General features: G+C 44.6%; 2 protein-coding genes across 2 annotated transcripts; both read left to right on the top strand.

The window, feature by feature from the left end:
* Positions 1-3,577: 3,577 nt before the first annotated feature.
* On the top strand, positions 3,578-5,339 carry LAJ45_07530 (uncharacterized protein; the record flags this gene model as incomplete). Its single annotated transcript, XM_046117087.1, has 3 exons — positions 3,578-4,968; positions 5,033-5,250; positions 5,317-5,339. 3 exons carry the CDS (start codon positions 3,578-3,580, stop codon positions 5,337-5,339), a joined length of 1,632 nt encoding a protein of 543 aa, XP_045969732.1.
* Positions 5,340-14,538: 9,199 nt separating this feature from the next.
* On the top strand, positions 14,539-17,597 carry LAJ45_07529 (uncharacterized protein; the record flags this gene model as incomplete). Its single annotated transcript, XM_046117086.1, has 4 exons — positions 14,539-15,637; positions 15,693-16,915; positions 16,974-17,488; positions 17,549-17,597. The coding sequence occupies 4 exons, from the start codon at positions 14,539-14,541 to the stop codon at positions 17,595-17,597; spliced, it is 2,886 nt and encodes a 961-aa protein (XP_045969731.1).
* Between the last annotated feature and the right edge of the window lie 5,092 nt (positions 17,598-22,689).

Below are 22,689 nucleotides of genomic sequence, written 5' to 3'. Positions count from 1 at the left end.
CTCGAGTGACTTGTTGTCAGTCTGTCGCGCAGGTATTGGGGCCGAGTATAAGTACAAGTATAAACAAGAAAGAGAGCAGCCGCCACAACATGTATGGGAGGGAGAGGCCACGGTTATTAATTTTTTTTTTCTTTGCAGTTTTTCTTTTCTTTTTTTTTTCTTTCTGCGCTGGCTGCAAGGGGGAAAAACATCGACAGCCAATCGCCGCCGCACTCGAGTCTATTGTTGCCTCGGATTGGGCTTAGTTTTTGACTGAGTGTGTGGGGGGTTTAAGATCCGCCTCGCGGCTCTTGTGGGTGATTGGCAGATAAGATTTCTAGAAACACAGAAGCAAGTGGATACAGATACAGTAAGCAAGGGTAAAAGGCCCCTAATACGATTTGCAATGTGATAGGGAAAGAAAGCCCCCCGTTTTAAAGTTTTTGCCATAAGAATTATCCGAAGCCTTGGTTTAGGCCTGCAGTTGTTTAGTTATGCTGTCACGTGCATGCTCCATGTGATGGCGTGTGTGTAATCATGAAATATCACTCGGTACACCTTTCATTCATTGTTGTTGTTTTTGTTAATTGCTTCTAAGACCCATGGCCCCAAGAACTGATAGAAGCCCATTCAAAGATTAGGTAGTCGCAATCCTGGGGTATGGTTAAACTGGGGGTACGACCAACTCCTCACAAAATCGAAAAGGGCTTCCAGTAAAACAGCACTCTTGGCGGCTCCTGACAATTAAAAACGGTTCTCCATATTCTTGCAAAGGATATAGTATATTCTCAGGGATTCTCCTGTATTCATTCTTGAATTTAGATGAAATTAGTCATAAACCCGGTTTAACCATACCCCCAGGATTGCGTCTACCATTGAATGCTCTATCTCCAGCGTTCTCAAGCAAAATAGATATTCCAACACCCATGCTATTATATCTAGCCTTCAATTTGGAATCCTAATATTGGCAGATATAATGGTCCCGTAAGAGCAATGAATTTCCACCAATCATGTAGCTCGTTTGGTCATTCCGACGGCCACGTGGGCCGCGGCTATGAGGATGTTCATTTTGGAGGATTTACGGCCGGCGCTTGTAAGACCAAAACGAGGATATAATCTTTGAGAAGGGAGCGATTCATCGGGTTGCTTCTGACTGGGGAGACCAGCAACGGACTATCTTGGGTCAGTTAAGGTTTTGACGGCTAGAAATGATGGTCCTTGTGTAGTCATGAGGGAGTAAACTAAGTGCATGTCATGGCACTTTTAAATGGCCACAGCAAGCTAGGAACAAGTTATGTGGAGAGAAACCCAATCGAGGAGAGGCTTGCTTTTTATACCTTCTTTAGAAATAGCAATTTAGTCAACCCAATTACGGCGAAGAGGGTACGTGTAATGTATCAAATCCACATCGAACTCAGAATCGATGAGGTGGTAGCGGACGCGAATAAACTTGAGCAGTTTGTAGATCACCGCATGCACTGTGTTTCCATAACTGCAACACTCATGCCTATTGCTAGCGTGCCTGAGAACTCGTGAGTGTGTCCGCTGATTGATATGGAGGTCTAGAAGAGTATTTATTCAAACTCTTTATTGAATGAGATCATTTGGTTATGAAAGATAGATCGATGCGGCGAAGGTCAAAAATGTCGCCGTGTAGAGTAGTATGGCGCCGGTCGACGTTAATATACCTTTGCGGCCATTCAAGGGTCAACCCTAACCCTTGATTTCTCCCTTTTCACACCTACATGTATTTAGACCTATTCTCGCCTAACTTAACTTTGGAATTCTACTGCATTTTGGGATCGGCCATTCTGGTCCCTACCAGCTCTGAAAAGCTATCTCACTCAACAAAAAAATGATTAAAATAAATAGAGACAGACAATTGATAGGTAATCACTAGCTTTAGCTTTTCTACGTGTTAGATCTTTTATCAATTGCGTTGTGTGGTTGAGGATAGATTTTCTGTGGAGCATGAAATTCTCGTGGTATTTTAGGTAGGTTGTCGAATCGGACTGCCAAGACAATTTAAGCCACCTCATAAACATTAACCTTCTCACATTACCATTCATCCGACTTCATTGAATTCATCTCTTCCCACATGATTATTATCAACTTCCTCAGCTTAATCTGTTTATCAATCTCCTACGCTATGTATTTAACATTCACTCTTGAGCTCTCCGGGTATACCTTTCATCTGAATTTGCTGCTACCAATACAGTTGATAGGTATGCATGAGACAAGACTCCTCGGTCTCGGTCTCAGTCCTGATACACGTCCCGACATCTGAAAAAAACGAAACTAAGCTGATGAAACATTATCCTAAGGCTTGTGGTGAGTTTCTCTTAAATATCCTGGAAAAGTGTTGGTGCAGTAGTTAACCCTAGAGATATGACATGTATCACCGGGAGAGCTTAAATTAGGACTTGGCTGATTATGTGTTTACTAGGTGCATATGCATAGTGGATTAGTGCATAAAACGAAAGACATGATGTTTAAAAGGCTCGGTAATTACCCTGATAACTTCTCTGAACACTCTCGAGGCCCTCAGGTGTGACGTTGGTACCCAGCGAACGTCTCGTCCTGTTCAAGCCACCAAGTTAAGTTGATGGCCATTATCATGGAATCAAATACCTATTTATTATTCTACCACTCTCGCTTCGCTTCCTTCGGAGAACTGGGATGCTAAACGGCTTTATACCGCCCCTGGAAAATCCGAGGATCAAGGTAGATATCCTAGGTATGACGGGGGATCTGTTCTATTTGATGGTAAACAAACACGAGTGATATTCCGTGTCGCACATTAGACCGCCACTGTGCAACAGAACACTCTCGAAGCCCGGCTTCGTGCATCGCAGGCCCTGACGAATCATGACCCTGGAGCGCGATCAGGGCTAGGGAAGTAAAATAGCGGAGGGTCACCTCAGCCGCAATACCCGTATCCTAGTCATGACGTCAGCCCCCGTCATCACTGACCTCACGCTGATCTTCTCCCACACAATAATAAACAAGAGCTTCGACCTAGCGATTCCTAAGGTTAGAGGTAGAACACTCTGCCTCGAGAAAGAAAGCTTGTTTAGAGTAGCTGTCATGCATTCTGGGGTTTCTTTCAATTGATAGATTGATAAGTAATCACCAACTAGAATGGCCGGAATAAGGTGCATATGCACATGGGTGTTTATCTATTTCCAGAGGAACCTTTCAACTAATTGCAGCCAATTAATGGCCTGAGAAACCTTGATTGATTCGTCTCCGAGGCAAGAGAGACCAGAGAGTTGCTCGATTGAGGTCATAGATTACCTGCTTTGATGTGAAAGCCGCCCCCATATTTTGGTTCCCGGCCTTGATCTTGGTTATCCACCCTCCTAATTGCACATGCTGTTATACCGACAAAAAATGATCAGAAAATCAAGCAACCGGCGACTGTTACGTAGCCGTGGCTCCCCCCCGGTGATGGTGGGATTATATATACCAACTCTGTGAGCCCGATTCTCATGATTTACTTCAGCATCTTCAAAGCAATATTACCACCATCACCACACTACTACACACTACAATCAATCGACTAAAGGTAAGATATAAAAATATAAAATAAGCAACCATGGAAACAGTCTACAACGCCGCCAATGCTGCCAGCAAGGCCCTCTTCGGCGAAAACACAAACCCCAATTCTCAAAATCCCAACCAAACCCAGAACCGAAACCCCAACGCAGTGACCACGGACACGAGCGACTACGACCGTCCCTCCGCCTCAGAGACAAATCCCTTCCGTCAAAGTGGAACCGACACTGACAGCAACAACCCATTCCGCTCCGCAACAGGCCCCACAACAAAGCCATTCGACTCCACAAACACTTCCGGGTTCGGCTCACAACACACCGCCACCTCCGGCAGTGGCGGCCATGAAGTACTAAATAAGCCATATGACTCTGGCGTTGGGTCTCTTGAGAAATCAAGTGCGAGAACCTACGACCAACCCTCAGGAAATGATTTCGATCAGCCATCCACTGCCGGTGTGTTCGCAGAGCACTCAAGCAACTACGGAAACAACCCGGCTAGTAGCTTTGACAAGCCCACGACCACCACCAGCACCTTCCGGAAGACATCAATTGGTGACCTTAACAAGGATGGTGCGCGGCACGAAATCAGCGACCTGGACAAGCAGAGGGTCGGGGTTCACTCTAGTAACCCTACCATCAGCAGTATCAATGATCATAGCAACGCGTTCTCTTCAGATCACAACAAACCCGTCACAAGTCGTTTCTCGGAAGACACAAACACCCCGCATACCAGCACCAGCACTGGGACTGGGGCTGGCGTTCTAGGAGGATTGGGTGTATCTCACGAGCACCACACACCGACCAACAGAGACTTCTCGCAGTCCTCGACGACTGACCACTCGTCCTACATGCCGGGGGCTTTCAGCGATAACACTAGTGGTAACAACAATCCCGACTCTAGTCTTTCCCGTGACTCAACCACCACCCACACCCCTCACCACCAATCTGGGGCACCTGCACAGGGCTCTAACATTCAATCACTTGTTGATCCCAACCCTGCCACCTCCACCTCTGGAATCTCGTCCACCTCTAAGCCAACATCTACCAGCAACCCTTCCACCACCGCCGGTTCCGCAACACACGGGGCCACCAACAGCGGCCTCGAAGCCGCAAACGCAGCGCCAAAATCTGTCACTGGTGCCGTCGGCAGCGGACCCGGCGCAGCTGTAGAACCAAGCGTAGGAGCCCACCCCGGGCACGCACAGCAACAGACACCAAAGCAGCAGGGTGCCGACAGACCTCTCGAGGAGCCTTCAAACACCTCCACTTCTACCTCTAAGAGGGATACCGGAGCGCCGAAGCCTTTGGGTTTGGGAGCACAAAATAACGAGCACAGTCAAGGTACCGGTGAGAAGTATGAGAAGTCTACTGGTGTCGCGGCGGAAGGCGGCGACTTCGATGCCAGCCGACCGGGTGCTGGGAAGGAAGCTGAGTATGTTGATATCCCTAATGGCTTTTCATGAGATTGATTGGATGCTAACTATAGATGTTGCTAGTCGTCTTCTCGATGAGAAGGGTATTCACCATGGGAAGGAAACGAAGCCAGATACCTCCGATGTTACTGCTGGCCTAGGACATAGCAAGCTCTTGCCTGGGCACAAGGATAAGAGCCACACAGATACACCGAAGGATCATCATCATGATAACCAGACTACGCCGCCGCCCTCAGACGGCGGATCATCAGGTCATAAGGGATTGGCAGAGAAGATTAAGGGTGAGCTTTTTCTCTTTGGATATGCGGTAGTGGTTGATGCGAATAGTGGACTAACCTTTGATATAGAGAAACTTCACATCCATCACTAAAATAAGGTAATATAAAGATATTTCCGTTTATTTAGTTGGCTTGTTTTTTTTGTTCCTGTATTATGGCGAGGAATGTACGAATAGTATGAGTAAAGAAAACATAATGAAAGAGTAGTTCAAAGATGAAAATACTTTTGGTTGTGACTGACAATCCATTCAGTGGTGCATGCACCATACTGGTGAAATACTGTCTAGGTAGTCTAGGCACAGGCAGTGGTTTTGGACCATTATCAGAGAAATCTATGAGAACCACTGCCATCTATAAAAATTGAACCGAATAATTTGGTGCTAAAAGTCTAAAATGGATTATTTTAGCCACACCCGGTTCTCAAATTTCTCATAGGTTATGTTTTCAATTGAGGAGGTTGATATTGACGTTCCCGACCATATTTCGAAGTATAATCCCCTCGTTGCCAAGAGCTTGTATTATCTCTGCGCCTAAGACCCAAGTGGCGCTAGATCTGATTCGCGCTGTTGCTGTTGGCACTAGTGGGGCCCCCTACTATTTTGTCTGTATTGGGGGTTAATAGTAGGACTAGACTGTCTTGGCATATTTCTCGATCTCCATTCAACACACGTACGTAAAGCTTGACACCTCCCTATGTATTCCATCTATGCCCATGTACCAATAACCCCAAAGCCTCTTGAGAAAATGACAGATTAAACAATTGTAGGAGCATCTTATATATGTATGACGAAATAAATGAAACTAAAAAAGAGAGCTTTAAACAGCCTGAGATACAAATGAGACCTAGATCAAGTACATGTATTATATATAACGAGACTTAAGGAAATTAAAGATAGAGCATGTTAATGTAAACAATCTTAGATATGAATGTGATCCAACGTAATGTAAAAATAATGGAGGATAAAGAAAGCCCTAGTGTAATGAGATGAAACCCCTTAGGAATACTTTGAAAAAATGCCTGAGATAATATCGATATATATAGGCTACACTTCTAAAATTTAAATACAATAAAATTGTACAATCTTCATTGACCATGCAATTGCAAGATCTTTTATATATGCCCAATGTTGGGATTGAGCTCTCACACCATTTCGTCGGCGGAAACACGCAGAGGAGTATTAGTAGAGCTAGAGGGAGTTGTAATGGTACCTGCAGATGAATTGCTCAAATGAGGCCGGGCAGATTCAACGGGGCCCGGTTGATTCTCTACCAACAAGGTAGCGGACGTGTGAACTATGGTGTTCTGGTTGGATAGGGTTTGGGAAGCTCGCCTGCGAGAGATGCTCATTTCGATATTCAATAATTGGTTTCCTAGCTCCTGTAGCTTGGCATTCTAAAGTTCCAAATTAAACACAGTAAAATAAAGTGGAAGTAAGACATTACGTACTAACCCACTTGCGTGAAAATGCGCCCGAACCCCTTGACCGATCCCAAGTACAAAAAATACAAACAAAGAGATCAAGGCAATGATTTCGCTAGTATTGAACTTTGGTTTTGTCGTGTGTATATATATATATACATTGTTCAACTCTAAATCTGCATGATGTCGACTGCATCTTCAAGTTGCTCGAGATTAAGAAATTGGTAGAATGACCGCGATCCAATTTAAAGGTTTATATGTATTTAGAGAAGGCCTAGGTAACTGTGATGAGATAGATCGTGCTGGTAGGTTTGAGGGAAATGAACAACAAAAGGCTGCTGCTTATATACTTAATTAACAGATAGCCTGCAATTTTGGGAGAGAAAACTGCCTCCGAACCATCACCATGCATGGCATATAGCTAGCTGATTATTAGGAGCCGGGACTAAGTCACTTCAGAACTATAGCCATAGGCCTATGACATATAAGGTTTTCATGTATCTATCCCTTCGGTCGTAATAAAGTTCCTACAACAACGGTGGAAATTCGAAATATCTCAACATTCACGGACGCTATACTTATTACAGATGGCTCAAAAGAAAATAGGCCTCCCCCGAACGTCCCTGTGTAGTCGAATCTTTGTTGGAAGAGCTTGGCGCACCTCTAGGTGAAAAAACCGGAAAAAAATATTGGTCCAAAAGGACCACAATATCGGCTGTTACGACCCAGGGGATATAACAAGGTAACCCTGAAGACACGTCTCCCACCTGAGCCATGTAATAATAAATACGTGGTACATACATATACAGATTTGCTCAAAGTTTTCTCAGCGCTGGCGCATGGCCTCAAGGGAAAGTTATGTCTCACTTCGTGAAAAGCATCTCCTTTCACGTATATCAAAGCATAATTACCACAGCTGATTTGATCATTGATCTCGATTCCAACTGGAATGGTCGCCTGAGGGATCCTGGTCTCTGACCGGCCCGTCCCGAGTTCCCACTGGTTTTCGGAGATTTTCGGGCCTATTGATTTCCAAGATAGAAAAAGGGATTCCCAGAGAGGGGTTAATATAATGCAGTCTTGTTAATATTTATGCCAAATCAATATATTTGCTTTGCTTGAATTGTATATATACCAGTATTATAGGTCTAAATATACTAATTGTCTCGATCGAGCAGCTCAAGTACCTTGAGGCATTATCTCTCTTTGTAAGAACAAGCAAATAAAGATATATATACGGGATAGAGGAACTCGAGTCATTTGCCTCTGTTGGCCTCGAGCAGCCTCGTATTGGGTCGACCACACAGCTAATCCGATCACAAAGGCTTATTTCTAGACATGGAGATGTACGCAGTGATTGATTGTAAGATTAACCCATAGTGTGAATCGATAGCAGAAATTCTAGCTAAGCTCGATGTATCTAGGGACATCTTGCTTTTTTTTTTAAAAAAAAAAAAAACAAACGGGCCGGGATATTCTTCTGCCATGTGTATTAAATTGACAGGTATACGTATGAGCATCGTCCGCGACGTCACCGAGAAAATATTTCGAGAATCAAAATCATGCAGGTACGTAGCTGATCACTGATATGGTGAAATCAATGAGCAGTTGGAATATATACGTGCTCTAGTAAAAGATTTTTTTATAGCCCAGATCCCTCCTTATATATAGCGCTATAGCGCCCTTGTACGTACAATCGTAGCTCCTTAATTGGACTGCGGCAAGTAAGTGCGCAGTTTTTGATTAATTCGATTGACCTTTGCATGACTTAGCTGGGAGAGGCCGCCTGAGCCCTAGAAAAAAGAGTTTTAAGCCGGCACAGGCTCCCAGTTGATGACGAGGCTCGCTCTCGAGCAATGAGCTAGCCGGCCAAACCGAACCGCAGCCACTAGTATAGATCTATCCTTTATGCTCGATCAAGACTCGTTCTCATTGATTAATTCGATTGATAATTACGTATACGCGTAGTTGATTGGGCGACTTCCCATAAGCAATAGAGTATGTTCTATTGCAATAGCGGGCGGCTCTTAGATAGATCGGGTTCCCATAAGCAAGGGTGATTTTCTATTCGCCGGACTTGTTCTATTCATTTACTAAGCTAGGCAGATAAGATATACATGTACGTATAGTAACGTGCAATAAACTTTTCCTAGTTAGTTTCCAACTGGAGAAGGAAGGTGAAGGCACCCAAAGTTCTATCCCCCTCAAAGATGCATATGGTGCTCTATCACATCTTTTAGATACATGGGTTCTATTTGATAGAAAGACAAAATCAGGTCTATTGGGCGATAGAACGCGGCCTGTTGCTTATGAGAAGTCGTCCATTGCTTTCAGCCCATTCTCATTAGGTAACTACTAGAGAATTGATATAAAAAAAAACCTGCAGATACCGATCAAAGTTAAATACGTACATGACACCTTATATAATGTATGACCGATATATTTGTATTTGTGCTACTTCGATCCACTCTAGTACCAGTGCACGATTATGTTATGCCACGCACATCATGCGGGTCATGTTACGAGATCCAAAACTGATTGGCGGACTTCGCAATTTGAGAGGAGTATGTATTGCCAAATCTCGAATGGCTTTATAATTTAGGTGCTTAGTGGTATCCTATTATATTTTGTGTCGGTGACTACTTAATTATAAGTAATCATTTCGTACTCATATTGAAAGATTCATGTATACATATTCATTAATATACCCTTCGCGCGCGCAATCTCCCGCAGAGTCCAAAATATCAAGCCTTCATACTTAGTTGTCGTCAACGTTGCATTGACTCAGCTTGATCATAATCGGATATGTGTGAAAAGGATGTTTTATAGTACTATTAGTAATTACAGTGGCTCAGTCAGTCGAAGTCGTGCACGTGGGGGACCGACGTGAGAAGGGAATAGTTTTCCTTACCTCAAGGACATGTCCCCAATATTGACATACAATGGTAGTGGTCCCAAAAGACAAGGAGCCTTGAGATCACTACATATCTGTCCTTGACTCATTGCCTGCTCAAGTACTCGTGCTTCTTCCTGCACCGTGGGGTACCAAGGTGGAAGAGGATAGACAAGGCTCTCTCTTTATTTTTCACCCTCGTTATCACATCACGTCACTCCACTCATCTTTCCTGTAACAGAGAATCAAACCATCACGACCGTTCATCTAAGCTTAAGTCTTTCATCACCTCATTAGTATATCCGACCCGGCCCCCAGTATAGAGATAAGAAGCCGAATTCGAATTCGAATGAGCTCGAGATCGAGAGCGAACCTCCAAACTACACGGTATTGAATCGATGGTGGGTAAGCTAAACATTCCCTAGTAGTAATATATAGCAGACAGCCTTGATAGTTCCCCCAAATAAATCAATTAATTTACAGCAATAGCTCTAATATTTAGCGTTACTCGCAGTACCAGAATTCAACTGCCGCTTATTACAGCTATTTTTATAGTATGAATAAAAATAAAAAATAAACTATTTTTATAGTATGATGCTCAACCGATCGAGAGACGTTGCAGATCTTCGACAAAGATATACATGAGATTTAATGCGAGATTAACCAAGGCGTTCACTAAAGGGTCGTGGAAGTAAGCGTTGCAACTATGGGACTTTTAATGTTGTTTTTACGACCATTTTCTGAACGCCCAATTGGCCAAGTAGAATCAACACTGATAGCGTTAAACAAAGCACAACTACAATCTTTACCCCCTTTATAGTTTTCCTTGATTATACTGGTTAGTAACTCAACGATACAACTTTACACTTGTTGGTATAATGTATTTATGTACGTGGTCATGCCGATCACCGAGAAATATATATTATGGTGATATCGGGGTCGGTCTTGGCACATGTAAAAATCTCCATCAGGTAAATCACCTATTTAGGTGTTTTTGATCTCACAGATGGCAGAGCAACGCCCTTAAACCGAGTGCTTTATGGTGATGGACAGGGGTATTTTTAGTGGATTTTGATCTGGCCTTAACAATTTGTATGGGTAAAAATTGACATGTCTCCCTACCAAACTCACCCAACTTCAAAGTCTATCTCCTCAACCACAAGACAATTAAAATTAAAGGCCGTAGAATGATTATCCTCTTGATTCTCTGTCATTCTACAGCCTCTAACCAAAAATATATTGTGTTGTGGTTTAGGAGATAGATTTGGCGTTCATGTACTTTTACCGGCCCCGATATCGTGACGCCCACCATATATCCAAGATTTTGTAGATCGGTGCAACTTTCTAGTGTGGCACACGGCCTGGAGAATGGAATATACATGTACAATATGTAGAGTATCTGATTGAAAGCCTTGCTCTGAAGATCAGGCCCTACATGCAGCTGACAATTAAGAAGTATATGTATGTACACTCGCTCACCTACTGATGGCGGATCCTGTCTGATGGTTCTGTTTGCAGTAATTTGCCCTTGGCGTCCGGAACCTAACTATTTTACTGGCCTCAAATCCCTGACCGCCATCAGACAGGATCCGCCTTCACCCCGTGAGTGACTGTATGCATGTACCCGTAGTTTTTTGGCATTTCCGGATGCAACTGCTATTGCATACACAGAAAAAACTCGCCAAGGCTATCTTTGTATGGCATGCAACAGCAGTTGCGTCCGGAAACGCCAAAAAACTACGAGTACATGTACTCGGGGCAGGTAAAAAGTACTGGACAATGCAAGTTTTGTCTCTGGGCTTTTTTTGCAGTAGTTCACGCCTAGCACGCGCGCCCATTGGTGAACCAAAAACCTGCATTGTCCGGTACTTTTTACCTGCCCCGAGTACTCTACTCGTAATTGTTTTGCGTTTCCGGACTGGACTGGGTCCGCATATGGGCGTAAATCGTGCTTGACACCCATATTTTGGTGGTATGCGGACCCAGTCCAGTCCGGAAACGCAAAAAAATTACGAGTACTTGATTCTTAGTACATACATGTATGTATGTGCGGAACGAAACCCGCTGCACAACAGCCGATGCGGCTCACAACCCCCCGGTAACGAAGATAAAACCGGATTTAAACGTTAACTTTAACGACAGGATAGGATCTACCGTCACTTGCAGGTGAGCGGCTGTACCTGTGCACATATGTAAAATTACGCGACTTGAACTCGGTAGGGACAAGTTGAGCCTCTAGATCTATTAATTATAGGCCAATAATTATATAAAAGAGGATCCGGATGTTAGGTGAATCAATGACGTGTATGTAGGCTATCAATAATACTCCTATATATACATATGCACTGTATATCTCAGCTCAGCTAGGTTGAGAAGCTCAATGAACGTTTCATCACTTTGAAACCTGGAGTATAGGAATTTCTGGACATCCCAATATAATGGTGAGCGGGGAATTTTACATGTATAAATAGATAATATAGAGATCCAAATTAACCAGTCCCTTGAAACAATTGCTACTGGCCCAGGTTTCAATTAATCTAGAAATGACTGTTCACATTTTGGTTGGAACACACGAACGGTCAACTGATCAATAATCCGTAGGTCTGGATCGGCCGAACATGCGAGTGATATATTGTGATTCTAAACAGAATTCCGCGGCCAGCTAAAGGTGCAAATGCCTCTGTGGTTGCAATTGATATTTCAAGTGATTAGAAATGTATAGTTGGGAACTTTCCTCGGATCTTTCTAAATTTAACTCCGAAGCCTAAGATCCTGGATACGAAATTTTAATCCACAGAAACAGCGTTTGTTTTTCTTTCGCCTCTGATACCTACTAAACGGAGGTATATCCGATGCGGACTCAGTGCGGATTTGGAATCACCAGTGTTCCGCGGCGCGAGAGATGACCAAAGCCTATAATGCAAACGCCGTCATGGGAAGTGTTCGCGAGTAATTAATATATACCGTATGAGTAGAACTCACACTAAACTAAACAATATCCAGCCAACCACGCACCCCACCCAAACACGAAAAGGGGAATACTACATGTGTAAATTGAACTATGCCTGATGGAACAGGCTGTGGTGCTGGCGTCTTGGACCTAAGGGACGAGTATGTCTGGGGCTGGCAAAAGTAAGGCCAAAGCCCGCTGTTCAACACCCAAAGGTCTAGACTGATCTCAAGTCGAGGCTAGCGGGCTATGCTGATAGCTGGATTCCAAAATCGGTAGACGACATAATGTACTAGTAGCGAGTACTCTCCCACACGGGCAGTTGGCCATGGTAACACCACTCGCAGGCTGAGTACCGGGTGTATCTGTAATATACACAAGAGAAGTACAATTACATGTAAAAATATTACACATCTTTTCTCCGAGGAGGCTGACGCCTAGATTAGTGGGGGAAACCTTATTGCCCGATAATAATTCCTTACCTCGAGTATGTAGCTCATGTAAATGTGCCCTCTATGCACTCTCTGTATGACTGAATAACACCGACGAATTCGGTTGATGAGGTTTTTGATGGATGATGGTGGTGGTTTGGGTGAAATCCGCACACACTCGCACCGCCGTAGTCGGCTAGCACGGCCTAACCGTAAAGACAGTGTTTCGGTGATCGATCCTATGGTATATATCCGTGAGGCACTCCCAACAACCCAAAATTCCCCAAAACGGGAGATTCTCAGAAATGGGGGTTTCAAGGCGGTACTCCAACAATGCATATATTTCTAAATGCATCATTTTTAAAACGAGCTACTATTGATGCCGTAAAAAAACAGTATTTCTTTTTGGATTTTATGTGACCTAAACCCTCTAGGAAATAATGAGCAGAGTAGTTATATGTGTTTACCACCTTTATTTCTTGCAGTATGAAAGCCGGTCCGTGAAAGATCCTAAGCCACAAGATTTGATATTCGCAATCACCCTCTGAGGTCTGCGATCGACGGGGTAAAGGGTCGAAAATCCAAGCCCTCATTGCGGTCTCGAGGTCAGGCGGCATTTGAGTTGGTTGATTTTGTAGTTCTGCCTAGTTTGACTGCGCGGAAGGTCCTACCAGATTGTTTCATATATACGACCATATGCCCACAGAATCTGGAAGGACTCTTATGTAGTGCACGATTAACCTGAGTCGAGACCTAGGACAAAAGACAGGACTAGCTGGTTGTTAACGAGAAAATATAAGTTAAAACTTAGGCAATTGAAATTTGAAAGTCTCAACTAGGGTCAGATTGGAAAGAAAGTTGAGCATTTCGATAAAACGCCCTGCATAATTTATTGGCAAATCTCTTCCTAAAACAGCCAGACTTCCTGTCCCACTCGACTTTCTGTTCAACTCGCGTAGCTAAAAGACTCTAATCAGAACCCAATTGACTGGGTAAGTCTGTAATCATGGCTAGCCACTCCAAGGTATCGATCTCACGAAGTCCCGGAACCTTGACGAGACTTGACATGATCTAGGTCTCGATAGTTTCAAGACTTGCTCCATAAAATACAAGGCAAGACGAGTGCGAGACTTGTCCACACCTCGTCTGTCTCTTGCCGTGCCAGTACTGCAGTCGCGTCATCATTTTTAAGCCAGATGGACCACCAGCTCATTAAATGCATCCAGTCGATTGTTTTTGGGACGATATAGTTTCTTGACCTGCACAGTCTGCAGCTAGTGTAGCTGCGCGAAATTCTGGTGGCTTAATTTCTCATTTAATTGCGTAAATCCAGTTATGCTGACGCCGGAGGTTATATATCTGAATACTGAATGTTTACGGCGAATCCTGCTAGCGTATAGTCTGGGAGCAGGACTAGCTAGAAAAATGGTGGGAAAGGCGGCGCTGGTATTATTCTTCAAACATCATGTATGGGGGTGTTAATTGTGTGGTATGGTACCTGTATCATCAGGGTAACTGCACTAAGAGCTCCGACCCAAACACCACTGCAACAAGCTCTCAGGATAGCTCCAGTGCACCCCCCACCCCCCAGCTCACAATGACCGACCACCGTTCCGAAGCCCTACTCCTCAAGCACTACCGTCTCGACAGTGCCTTCCCTGAGGCTTGGTCTGACCCCATTGAAGACCTTCAAATCGCCCAACGAAAGCAATTCCGCGCCTCCACAACCCGCTACAGTATCCTCCAAGAAGAGGGCATCTCCGCCTCCTTCACCCGCCCCGATGCAGACAGCGGTTTCGTACCAGAAGATGAGCCAGATCCACTTGGTAGCACCTCGAGCGTGGTGCGACTCTTGCGTGATAGGGGACTTCCTTTAGAGGAGAACACACGGCTGCGTAACCGTTATCTCATTAGCAGTAAGACCTTTAGTCCAACGGCGTTTCTGAGAGATGTGCACGCGACGACGCCCTCGTCGGAGCTGCAGCGAGGGTTGAATCTTTTGTCAGGATCTATTGCACAAAAGTCCGGGAGTCTCAAACTGCTGGTCGAAAGTAATTTCGATCGGTTTGTGGCAGCAAAGGGAACCATTGAGGGTGTGTATAAGGAGATGAAGGCGAATAGCTTTCTGGACAAAGACAAAGAGAGCGAGTACGGGGTGGGAAAAATTAGAAGCTACCTTAATGAGGCTGAGGCGAAGGCCGATGATGTCTTTGGCCCCGTTATGAAGGGGCGTGGGCGGGAAGAGGAGCTCCGCACGTTACTGAGTGTGGTGGAGCGCCATCGCGACATTCTGGAGATTCCAGGGCTTTTGAATGATTGTATCAAAAGAAAGGATTACGAGAGCCTGATTGACGAGTACCAAAAGGCACGGAAAGCATTGATGGATGCGAGGGCCCTTGTGCCAACAGAACCTGGGTCCCTGGTAGTAAATTTCAAGGAGGAGCATATCCATCAATTGATCATTGCAGAGAAAATGTGGATTGAAATTACATTTGCGATTGATGATTTCAAGAGGGATACGTGGAAGAGGCTGGCAGAGTGTAGGACAGAAGATAATTTGCATATGGAACTCATCGGCATCTTGCTTGAGCTGGGAGTAGAGGATAATCCAATCTGGGTGTGGCTATTAAGTCGATATGAATACCTAAAGAACAGGATCACCACAGTATTCGAGAGATCACGGGTGGAGATTGAAGGTTTGTCTACCGCTCGCCCTATCTTCATGAACAATCACTCACCTGATACCCCTAGTCCTCCGCCGAAAGGTAGCCTCCGCACCCCCGCCCTCCTCCAAGGCAATTGCACACCATCTCCGCTCTCCCACGCGGCGCATCCAACCGGACCCCCAAAAACAACTCGATACCTCACGTACCATCTCTCTCTGGGAGCTTATCCACAGCTCCCTAACAGCACTTCTTGACCCCACGACCGGTATGCTCGGCGAGCTCCTCTCCTTCTGGAAAACCGCCCAATCATTCATTGATGGCGACACCCTTCTCCCTGTCGGGATCGATGACCAATCACGCAAGCACCACCGCCTCGAAGACCTTAATATCCGGATGCTCCGTGAAGGCACCGTCGAGATTGTAGCCCTCATCCGCGACTGTGTTATAGCCTTTTTCCAAGAACCCCCTGTTGATGACGTATCAACAATGTACTCCCCTGTCCCACCTACTCCCGTCAGCAGTACCTCCGATGAAGCACCCCCGACCCCTCAGCTTCCACAAATTCTCAAGGCAGCCGCGCCCCAGAAGAAGGAGGGCGAAGAGGGATACGCATTCTTCCCTCCAGGCGCCAACTCTCTCAGTGGTGTCCATTTCATGGGCAAGATCATGGTTCTCGTCGGCAATGCTGCCATTGCAATGGCCGACATGGCTGGAAAGCTTGGTAAAGATGGTATCGCTGACAAGCTCAAGGTCATGGTAGCAGGCGGCCGTGAGCGCGCGGTGGTAGCTGTGTGTAGCTCCTGGCTCAAAGATGCGCAGAATTGCCGTGTCCTTGAGGACTGGACGCGGGCGGTAGATAACCGTGATGTGACGAAGATGCCGGGATTGTTTTCGGCGTGGGAGAGGGAGATTATTGGTGGGATGCAAGGAATGGTGTATCTTGATAAGGTCAAGAACTCAAATAGCGCGGTGATTCCTCCGCCGAGTACAAAACTTCTCACCCATGTTAGGGGGCAGTTTGTCAGGTCGCTTTATAAGAGCTTACAAGGGATGGTGGAGAATGCAAAGAAGCCTCTAGTAGATGGTGAGGAAGTGCCGACAGAGGTTGACGATGAGGGCGGGCTGGCGAGCCCGGTCACAAGTATCAGCCCGGCGAATCTGATGGCGCATAGTGTGGATAGCAGTGATAAGGACGTGCGCATGTTGTTGACGTTGTCGAATCTGCAGCTGCTGAGAGCAGATATCGTTCCGGAATTAATATCAATGTTCGAGCAGGCATTCTCTGTAAAGCTCACTGACGAATCCAAGGTGACCATCCTCCCTCTCAACTCACTTCTAACTAAACTCCCCAAACTAATTTGCTTAGACAATCCGCGATGCACTTGGCCAAATTGATGCCCAGCTCTTTGATGAATACACCAAGCCCATCATCGCAAACCTAACAAACATCGTAACTACAGGCATCCTAACTCCCAGTTGGTCACCACCACGCGGCTCCATCGCAACTGAAGTACGCCCCTACATCTACGACGCCCTTCTCACCCTTGTACACGTCCACTCGCAAGTAACCACTACAGCGCCCTCTCTTACACAACCAATTCTATCCCATCTCCTGGAGCAGTTGTCCAAGGAGCTGCTAGAAGCATTCAAACAGCGGAAAAGATTCAATCTCGGTGAGCTCCTGCAGGCAACGCTCGATGTCGAGTTCGTCAACCAGACACTAAGTCAGTTCAATACTGCGCGTGCCAAGGACTGGCAGCAGAAGATCTACTTGGAGCTGGACCGCGGCAGTGATGCTGAAGCGAGGCAGGGGCTTCAGGGTGAGCTGGCGGGCATGAAGAGTATCTTGAGTCAGTTGAGGAAGTACTCGAGGGCCGAGTTGTAAGTGCTTTCTTATTCTTATTATGTCAGATCTATAATACTAACATTTATGATGTCTAGTCTATGTTTCAGAGCCAAGAAGTCCAGCTCGCGGAGGCCTGAGGCCTAGGTCATATCCGTATCACGATATATCACTCGGCGTAATTTGGTGTGTGGCTGACTAATCATTTCCTTTATGTTTTATTGTTTTATTTTCTGGAAAAAGCCCTTTTAAAATAGTATTTAGATGGGGTACTGGACCGAATACCCCTCCCATATGACCTTGTCTTTTTTTTTTTTACTGTAAGCACTCCTAGACGTTAGGGACTGGCTGGTTGTTTGTGCGGAATTAATATTGAGTCGCTTATGATTGGAGACATATATATATAATTATGAGCTGGTGGTTGAGTACGCATCGTCACTACGTATACTCCTTTTTCTGTTACCTTGGTTTGGCTGCCTATAGTAGATCTTACCGAAAGAATGAGTGGCATACCTACTACAGGCAAGAGCGAAAATACCGCCCCCGCACTATAAGAGGAAGGCTCCTCCCAAAGCTTGGGGTACCCGAATATAGACGTCGAGAAATATATCTTGCGCTCTAAGTTAAGGATATCGGGTCGATATTTATAACGTACTTTAATGACTGAGTGATCTTACATGACAACCCCATCGGATATGAATGAAAGCGAAGAAGGTTATCCCCCAGACCCCCCCGGGACAAAATAGACTCTAGAAAAAGGGTTAAATATAGGTAGAAATTGAAAAATGGAAAGAAATCATCGCCGAAGCTCCGTAAACTCGTAATTCTGTGAAATAAAATGAAAGTAGGCCTTTGAAATTGTAGAAAGAAAATGGCATGAAAACAAAAAGACAGTTGCCTTTAACCCCTTCTCATTGATACCCGACAAATACCGCAAATCGTGAAGATTGTATCCTGTTGCGCATTGCATATCCCATATATGTTGACAGACAGTCCTAGTAATGATGCATCGTTACCTACCAGGGTTCAATCTGAATAGATCATGTAGAGTAAAAGGCTACGTGCTGCTCTACACATATTCAGAGTCCAACGCTAGATCCAATGCCGGTATATCTTCCCCAATAACCAACGATCCAAATTCACATCTTACTTTTACACCAAAGGTAAACCCCAACAGAAAGCCTAATGCCACTGACACAGAAATAGAGGGGAAAAAATAAGTACTTATGATTCTTGAGTCCGCTTGCACATGTTGAACCCCTGGATAGAATGGTTCATTTGCGGGTATCGAGGCGATATAAAATATCGTTGTTGCTAGGAGCCAAACCACGACCCCCCTATGATACCAAAGCCAATGCCAATTGCTCTCCACTGATGGGCCTGTGGTCGGGGCTGAGAGTTTGGGCCTGTGACTAGTTCGGGAAATGTGTGAACGTGATCGTGCGTGTGGCCATTATCGGTATCGGTATCGAATCTGTACCCACCCACATACTTGTAGTTCCTTGTTGTGCTTTCTATCAATACCCCGGGCATTGAAAGGAGAACCTTTCTAATCTCCAATTTTTCTTTTTCATCCTCGCACTCGATAACAACCGTATTGAGTTTGATTTCCATCCATCGGCAAAGCAACAAACTCAATGCTCTTGACCCCATTATCACCGTTAAGAACCCGGAGACAAACGCGAGTGTATAGAATAGCGTCCCATTCCATGCACTTCCAAAGAGAAACGTGAGAAAAATCAGAGCTAAAGCTTGTGCGTAGCCAAAGAATATCGTGCATAGTGGGTGGTTCCGGAAGAATATTTCAGAATCTAACGGATATCGAACTACCACAACCATTGGATGGCTATGACCTAGACTACGCAAGATAACCCCAAGGCGCTGGATTGCTGAACAGATGGTTATTGGGAAATCTCCTAAACAAAGAATCCATCTACCACACACATATATCAGCTCTAGATACTCGTGATTCGACTAGGGGATACCATTACTTAAGAAAGTTAAAAAGGTCCCTGAAAAAGAGAACAACGGACCCTATCTGAGGAGGGTCTTTCTCATCGATAGAACATATCTCACACCCTTTCGGATCAAGCATTTCATTTTGGTTGTTATGCACTGGACTGAGTTTAAAGATTTCGCTGTCGACGACGGCCGAAGATGAATATGAAGTTCGAATTAAGCCCGCTCCCACGGCCGTACCACCAACCCACCATGTAAAGTAACTCGAACTCTGCAAAGGGCATGCCCAAATAAATTCAATGTCGTCGATCATTGGTAAACCGCGAACAAGTATCCCGAAGAAGGTAATCTGCAGAAGACAAAAAAAGAATATCATGACAAATATCTTTATACGCCTGGGCCTATCGGCATGGCCTTTTATGGCCATTAATTGAATTTTTTCAAGTGTAATCGTGCCTTCTTTCCAATCTGCAACTGAATTCTCATTTGTTGGGGGCTGTTTAAGGTCCGGTACTGGAATCTTCTTAGGATAATAGTCCCTGTACCGTTTAGGTACTTCCACGTTAATTTCAGATACTGCCCCATCTTCTTGTGCCAGTGATTGTGAGACATTGTCTTCTGGAACTGATTTAAACCATTAGACATACATACTATAATCCTAGGATATAAAGTTTCCATTGGAGGTAGAGAGATATTACCTTGCGTTCCTGCGTCTGCAGACGGCCTAACCAAGGTGCCTATATCTATACGCCGTGTGACTAACTCCTTCACTGTTAAAAGGTTTCTTTTTTTTAGTGTGCTCGTGCCTTTGTTATATAAACCCAATGTCATTGCAGCAGTAAGTAACGCTAACTCTGTGTTAAAATAGAGTAAAGATCTTATTTCGGCCATTGGTAATGGGGCAAAGCTCAACAGAGTCGGAACCAAAGCCATGAGAGTTGTCGACACCGACATCCCGATTTGGTCGTACTGCGAACTCCCGTCCAAAAACATGTTGAATCTACGTCGGCATTCCACAGGGACCCCGACTCCATGCACTCCAGTATGATATGGATCGTTCAGTCTTGAAGCAAAGTCAGTCGTTTCGTTGACATTCTGCCCTTCGCCGGGTATAGCAGAAACAATTTTGGCCATTAAAATAAGTATCCATCCCACGAGAATAGTAGGACACGATCTTTCGGCATAGATCTGGAAGAAAAGCCCCACGATAAATCTAGGAATTCGAATAATGCGGGTTGTAATCACACGTATTTCTTGGCTTGGTGGCGGTACTGATGTCTGCTTCGAACGCTATACAACCATAAGCATCTAGATATCTATATATATAGAGAAAGCCTTCTAGGAAAAACCTTCTCAGATAATTTAGAAAGCTCCTGGCTACTTAATCAGTCAGTTAGTATGATCAATTGGGTCAACGCCCATTTTTTACTCTTGAAGATACACTCACATTGCCATAATTACTGCGCATGGAGGAGAATTCAATGTATTTTTCGATGATTTGGATAAAGATAACTATGTTTTCCTATCCGGAAGAAAATAGACCACTATTTCAAAGAACAAAATCAGTAGCCTGAGGGAGTATAAGAAATTATATAGAATCGGGTTGTCAGGCGGAAACTGCGCACGGCTGTAATAAAAATCGGTATATACCCATATGATTGGCCTAAGCTCCCGATGCAGGATCCGGGTAGAAGTACATACATACATGTATATATAAGACATGCGCATGCTTTAGAGGTGTACATATGAAACATAAATATTGTTGTCACTAGCTAAATCATGGAAACGATTAGAAAACGAGCTGAGGGCAGAAACTGTAGGTGAGGTAATAAGCACCAGTGAATTAGATTTCCGGATACATATGTAATCCACTTAACAATACCAAGTTGACCAGTCGAGTAATTCCAGGGCCCAGGTTCAGTTACAATCCATACCACTAATAGCTGGAAAAATCCTTTGAACCTTGCAGTTTCTACCAAGAAACCGGGAGGATATCGACTCAAGTCCTCTATCTTGGTTAGCAATGATGTGGGTATGGAAGTACGGTATCATCTTATTCTACTAGAAGAGACCAGTCTCTTCTGATGGAGGCAGAAAAAATTATGGTGTGAGCCACACAAATTAATGCTAGTTTCTGTGGCTTACGCCCCGAAGTGAGTGGCTTCTTCCAGTGGAATAATACGCAGTCTTAGGTTGGCGCAAATCATACTCTATAGGACGGGCCGATATCCCTTTGCCTATTGCTAAAGAAAACCCTTTACAAGCCTGGTAGTACTCATGGTATGGAGATGGGATAAGTGTCTCTTCGCTTCTTTTAAGGTACTTAACAAGTGCTCACTGTTGACATGTCAACAATTAACTGGTTTGTATCTATTACGTACGTACAGACGCACTGAATCATCAGTCCTCGATTTGTCGATCCGTGGCCGTCTAGAAAAACATTTCTGCCGCTAAGTGATTCAAATGCGTCGATGTCGATAGGCTCGAGTTTTACCTTCTCATGTGAGACATGTGCATTCTCGTTAGCTATCATGTACAGCTTGCGAGAAATATGGGAGGAGTCCTATTGGCTTGCCCAGCCACAGAAACCCTGTTTTTAGACCCCTGTTTCTACAATAATTTTACCTCTCGCTGTACCCATCTGTGGCCCCTTTGTTGAACTGGTTGTTAACTTACTACATGCACGTACATTTATGTACTTTTATACGTATTGGTAAAGATTTAGACTAGATTAAAAAGCTGGTGTATTGAATGTATGTTAAAGTTGCTCGAATATAACGACGAACATGGGTTGGTGCATGTATGTACTACTACATGTACATGTCGTGGTCTACCTAGGCGCCAGCTATACCTCTCTCCAGCTAGAATACACAATCTAGCGTTTTTAGCTATGTAGTCCCGGCTCAGTGTGCAATTGCCCGTTGGGCTGTAGATCAACGCGCATCATGTAGAGTAGGTACCCTACTTACGTGTATGTAGGCTCCGACGGTGGCTGTCAGGGTGACTGTCAGGTAGCTGTCGGGCTCAATTTACATACAAAAAATAAAGTTTTTTTATGAAATTTAGGGCCCGTTCGGACAGTCCAATAATCACGATTATTGGCGATAATCCAACGGATTATAGGGTTTTGGATTATTGTAAAAAATAGAGGTGTTCGGGGAAATGAATAATCTATATATTGGAACTTCTGTTTATTCAAATAATCCGCCAAGAAAATAATCAACTCAGGAGGTAATTAATTCTCTGAATTCACATTCTTCGCTTCAACGACACTTTGCCT

The sequence above is a fragment of the Morchella importuna genome (genome assembly GCF_003444635.1).
Source record: "Morchella importuna strain M04M26 chromosome Unknown Morimp01GS024, whole genome shotgun sequence".
NCBI lineage: Eukaryota > Fungi > Ascomycota > Pezizomycetes > Pezizales > Morchellaceae > Morchella > Morchella importuna.
Note: the sequence above shows the minus strand (reverse complement) of the source record. Positions and strands in the feature narration are given on the sequence as shown.